This window comes from Carcharhinus amblyrhynchos, chromosome 10 (genome assembly GCF_965287045.1).
Source record: "Carcharhinus amblyrhynchos chromosome 10, sCarAmb.v2.hapA, whole genome shotgun sequence".
Taxonomy (NCBI): Eukaryota; Metazoa; Chordata; class Chondrichthyes; order Carcharhiniformes; family Carcharhinidae; genus Carcharhinus; species Carcharhinus amblyrhynchos.
The window spans coordinates 60,047,591-60,053,590 of NC_137333.1; the positions used below are offsets into that span (position 1 = coordinate 60,047,591).

Consider the following 6,000-nt stretch of genomic DNA (forward strand, 5'->3'; position numbering starts at 1 on the left):
AGCACGGCCAGAAAATCCTGCCCAAGATATATTGTTGGAAATATCCATGTTATAGCATTGTAACGAAGTCTAGTTCTCCTGGGTATTGGGTGGCGGGGATTGTTGGGTATTAGTGGGGAAAAAAAAGTGTCTGGGCCCTCGTCTAATTTTTTTTTCTCAAATTATTTGGTTCCTGTGCTGGTGTGTTGAAAGAGCACTTGAACAGATTCATGAGGGTTGTGAGGGGAATATACATGGAGTTTCTGTATGTAGCTTGGTGATGCCTGGGATTTATCAGCAGTGTTGTAAATGTCGTTCCCACATATAAATAACATGCCATCTCAACCTGTGCATTCTGTCTGGGGTTAGTGTTGGAGGGCACCAACCAGGTGTATTAGTGTCATTGCAGACTGCAGTTTTCCAGGCACAGTAGTTTTTCTGTTGGGCTATTTCACTGTTTACCTTGTTTTCTCCCTTTCTCTTTCTTCTTAGATTACATTGAACAAGTGAAAACAAATATCAAAGACAGCAGAAGACTAATTATTTTGGTGACAAAATCTTCTGATAAACAGTTGGACACTACATTTGAACAGCAAGTTGGATTGTACGATGCACTGATATTTAATCAAATAGAAGTTATTGTGATTGAGTTGGAATTTCATGATGATTACAGTGACTTTTCAGAATCAGTGAGGCATATTATACAAAAGAAAGGAACGATTAAGTGGAAAAACAGCGAATGGGTTAAAGAAACTTCATCGTTAAACTCAAAATTCTGGAGACAAGTGAGATACAACATGCCACCAAGGTCTTCACGGTCCCGCCGTAAAATTGAGTATTACTAGACATTAGAAATGTATTAGACATCATCTCATATTTTGAGAGAGTACAGACATTTATAGTCCAATGACTTTTGGGTAAATTGCAGAAGTGGATATTTCTGAGCACTCGGTGAATTTCTTTACTCCTCTCCCACTGTAAATTTGAAAGTTCAATGGAAGTTCTGTTTACAGTATTACAAACCTCAAGGAAATTGACCCCCTTAACCAGTTATCCAAGTCAATGTATTTTTTTCTTCAATTATCTCTGTAGTTGTAAAAATATTGTGTATTTTAACTGACATTTCTTATGTAATTTTACAACCGCACAAAGCATATGGGAGTATCGACAAATGATTCATAAATGTATGTTGTCTATATATATTGGGTGGGATCTTTTAAGTCCTGCCATCCAGGGACAGGAACCTCCTGCTCGAAGTCAACTGACCTTTTCAATAGTCCATTAACTTGTTCAGCCCACTTGTAATGATTCCCATGGCAGGTGGGATTGGAATATTTACCACAGTGTGTAAATGAAAGTGAAGACAACTTGATCAACAAATACATTCCACAACCTGATTTATAACAATATAATGTAATGTTGGATTTGTTTAAAAGTCAGGACAAAGAATCCTTTTTTGAAAGTTTTACTTTTTTGTGCATCTTATTGTTGATAAGTTGAATAATTTTGTGCAGCTAAAATCTTAAAATATCTAACAATTATTAGAAGTTGATAATGAGGAAGCAGAGTAGAATTTATTTGCATGAAATAAATTAATGAATTGTAGATGATGATACATTTTCGTATTGTTCTTGCGATTGATACGCTTTGACTTGAAAGGATCCCTGTTTTGAAAAAGTACATTTAAAAAAATTAATATGAAATTTTGTGGCATGAAAATGTTTGGAAAATGAATCAGGACCTATACACGTGATTCTGGATGACAATTAGGTAGATGTGTTAAGATCTTTTTACCATGTAATCTACACACCTCTGAACTTCCATATTTCATAGCTACTTCTTTTAGTAAATTGCTCTAAAGCATATATAGAAAGTAGAGTGAGCAAGCCTTGGTGCCTGGTTGTTCAGCTCCACGACCTCTGTAAATCTGCTGGGAATTAAATCAGGATCCATGTGTGATGGATCACCGACCTCTCTGCTAGATTTTGCAGAACAAATGACCTGCAATGGTTTCCGAGCAGGGTTACTTGCATTAGTGGTAGTGGCCCTGTGACTGAAGTTTCCTCTTGTGCAACTGGTGTGCTCAGAGAAAGGAGATGAACTGATTTTTATAAGGATGGAAAAGAGGCCTGTCTGAGGTTCTGGCATGGGTTGCAGCATGTATCCAAATTTTTCTAAGGTTATTTTTATGTCCCCACCTGAACTGTGTAATGTGTTCAAAGAGTGGTCCCAGGTGCCCCTCCTGAGTGGGCAGCCTACATCACACTTGCATCTGAACTATCTGTCACGTTTCTAAGATACCAGTGTGGGCACCTCCCATAATTATAAATCATGGTGGGCTCAGTGGTTGAGGAAACTGGCAGGTCAAGCAGAGTTTTAGCCCAGTTTCTTTACCCGCTACCAACTTCAAACTAGTAATGCGCAGTTTGATGGGGCTTTTTATATATAACTTGTATTCTAACTCCCATAGGTGCTATTATAAAAGTTAACTATTGTATGGATGTAGCATGTAAAAGAAAAATGTAGTGTAGATTCACACTTTTCAAATAATGGCTTCTTTATTTTCAAACAGATATTTTTCATACATATATCACCAGATTTATGTCCTCCAAGATGATTTACTGTGAACATATACTTCATTTGGTGCACGTAGTCAACCACTCAGACTCTTTTTAATACCACATGTTTTTAGCCTAATCATGCTAAATATATGTTTGAAATAAAAACTGTTATTGAAATGCAGACTTGTGTTTCCTTGTATTATCTGCACTGTTGTATGTAATAGGGTAAATTCTATCTCTCCAACACTGAGAGATATAGGGTATATGTGATTTTCTACCAATTAGAGGCAGACTTGACCCTCCTGAATTTTTCAATACAGCTATTTCCATCCTCCTATGTAGATCAATGTGTTTTGCTCGTTAACCTACACATCTCTAGTGGAAATGTGGTACTATGAATTTTATTAGCATATATCTTGGTTTCACACGTACCAATTAGATATTAGTACCACTAATGTACCTGATAGGTAGCAAGCTTGTAAAAATAACAGTTCTTATCAGAGCCACCATCAGAAACTTGCAATGATTAGACTGTCGTACTGACATGAAAAACACATCTGTTTCCTTGTTATGCTGTTGATACTCTGCTCTACTTTGAACCACCTCTCTCAAGTCTCAAGTATCTCTTTTCGACTGCTTGTATAACATTCAATATGAACAGAAATTTTCTCTAATTTAATATTGAGAAGACCAAAACTATTAGCTTCCATCCCTGACACACATTCTTTTCCCTACCTACCAGCTCCGTTTCTTCCCCTGCCAAAGACTTTGAGGCAGTTTGCAGTTTTGGTGTTATATGTGATTCAGAAGTGAGCTTCCAATCACACATCCATGTCATCAGTGAGACTGCCTATTTTGTTCTATAAGATAGCCCAATTCTGATCTAGTCTCAGTTCATCTGATACTGATTCCCTTGTTCATGTCTTTGTTACTTCTGGACTTGTCTATTCCATTGCAATCCTGGCTGTTGACTCATGTTCCACTGCTCTAAACTTGGATGTCATCCAAAAGCTCTGCTAGTCATGTCCTAACTCACACTAAACCCTGTTCATATATCCCATGCTTGCCGCATTGGTTCCTGATTACCCAATCACACAATTTTTAAAAAACTCTTGTTTTCCTTGTTTTAAATCCATTAATAGTTTTGCCTCCTTAACTTTGTAAACTCCTCCATTCCTACATGAGAAGATATCTGCTGCTCCAATTCTGGCTGCTTATGCTTCCCAGAATTTAATTGGTCAGTCATTGGTGGTTGCGCCTTCAACTGCTTAAGCTCTGGAATACCCTTCTTACCTCTGTGTGGCTCTTGCCTCTCTTTTTTCCTATAACACGCCCCCTAAAACCTACCTCTGAACATCTGCCCTAATATCACTTTGTGATTTGGTATTAAACTTTATTAACATCTCTGAAGTGACTTGGGATGTTTTCCTACATTAGAGATGCTATATAAATGGAAGTTAACCTATTTATTCACTTGAACTATCCTTTCGCAGTTCTATTGAAAACAGTGTAGTATTATATATACCAAACCTTTGGACAATGAGTGCAGTACATCACCTTTGTTCTAATATTTAATCGCAATTTAATTGAAGAATTCCAAGATGCACAATATATTTTGAGTCTCTGCACACCTTCCCCTTGCCCCACAATATGTGTGGATGGGATTGGGTTCTAAATTGCATGCTCTTGGTTCATGGAGCAGCTATGCATCTAAATCAGCATCTTCCTCAATGTGTGTGATTTTGCTGAGGTAAGTGTCTGAAACCCAAAGTGTGCATATTAAATCAGATAGAAACAGATCTTAACCTTTGTAAATTCATTTGGATAGGTAAGATAACTCTTTGGATATGGTCTTGTGAAACATTTGGAAGAGGTAACGCACCCTTTAGCTAGATCTGGTGCTCATTGAGATTGTTCAAAGTATGATTCTGCACAAAACTTTGCACACAAAGTTGAATTGTCAATGCTGTCAAACGATTTATCTCTGTTGTGCTTGACATTAAAAAATATGTGGTTTAAAAAAAAATCAGTGACTCTGTGCTTGAAATTTTGCTCTGGCATAAGCCTGGCGCTATCATTTTGGTAGTTGTGTTACATTCCTGATTTTGCAAACAAATATTATCACAATAAGGTACCTATTAAGTGAGCAGCTTGATTGAGATCCAAACGGTTATAGAATAAAATTATTTGTTCTCATAAAAGATTAGTTGAAGGAATTGCAATGTATTGATTTTTTTTCCGATGAGTTTTTTTGTTAAATAATGACATCATGAATTGACACTGTCAGCATTGGCTCCTGAGTTTTCCCTATGGGCACTATGTGAGTTGTCATGGAGTGGGGGGTAAAGGCAAAATGTGCTGGGGCCTATGTTGGAACTAAGTTGGCATTGGGATTGTCAAGTACAAGGGGATGAGTGGGGATATGGGTTGACAGATGGGCTATAAAGGAATATAGTGATGACGGGCATGAGTTGGAGGGGCATAGGATAGTATTTGGTACATGAGGGTCCCTATGAAGGGCTGGGGAATTGTGGGTTGGCATGGATGGGGTGCGGAGAATATATGCGGATGTTCAGGGGGGTGTGAGCAGCTTTTTTTTGTTTTCGTAACAGATATCCTAGAGGAACTTAAATAAACAAAAGTCCATTAACTTGACTTAGCATAACCACTTAATTGCCCTGCACTCCCAGCATCTAAGTTGCATTTCGTCCCACCATACTGGCTGCCTGTAGTATAAACCTGAATTTTTAACTTAAACAGAAATAAATATTTCACCATTATTACACTAAGCCCTCAGTTTCTCATTATTTCTGGAAAGTTTTTTGTGTCTTCTACTTTGCAGATAGGTACATAATGTTGCTGCTATTTTCTGAATACAATTTCACCCGTCTTGCCCTCTGAGAGGCCTGTACTTACTTTCACTGATCTCTTCATATTTAGATGTTTTAGTTCATTCTGCTCTACACACATTTTCTCTTTTCCTTATCAATTTCTTGGTCCTCCTTTGCTTAAAGCTTAGTCCTCTTTTTTGGCAACATTATTATATTACAGTCATACGTCTCTAGCATGCACTTTACTGCAAAGTTATTAATTAACCTAATCTCTTTGCACAATATTAGATGAAAAATAGCTATTCACCCACTAGTTCCTTGACACAGTGATCTAGGCAACTATCTTGTCACATTTCCATGAACTTGTCCTCTATACTTTGTGGGGCTAAAACTGTGGTTATGTGTGTTTATATGCAGGCAGTACCTCTGTTTAAAAAAAAGGCAGTCTGTGATTCTTATTCTAAATTAATCCATTCCATTTTAATAGTCTTTGTTAGTGTTTTAATCCCAGGGTATTTCAAATTCTTCCAACACTTTCAAAGGCTAAGTATTGAGTTCAACTTTAACACACAGGGCAGTGTAGGTTCAACTTCAACACGCAGGGCAGGGTAGGTGTAGGAGGATGCGGC

General features: G+C 37.5%; 1 protein-coding gene across 1 annotated transcript in view; it reads left to right on the forward strand.

Annotated features, from left to right (window-relative positions):
- LOC145348977 (interleukin-1 receptor type 1-like) overlaps positions 1 to 2,721 on the forward strand; it is a 38,443-nt gene extending 35,722 nt beyond the window's left edge. Inside the window, exon 11 of the mRNA XM_080197152.1 lies at positions 472 to 2,721. Within this exon, the coding sequence (XP_080053278.1) occupies positions 472 to 824 (353 nt within the window). The 3' untranslated portion in view covers positions 825 to 2,721. The remainder of the gene's footprint in view (positions 1 to 471) is intronic.
- The last annotated feature ends 3,279 nt before the right edge of the window (positions 2,722 to 6,000 follow it).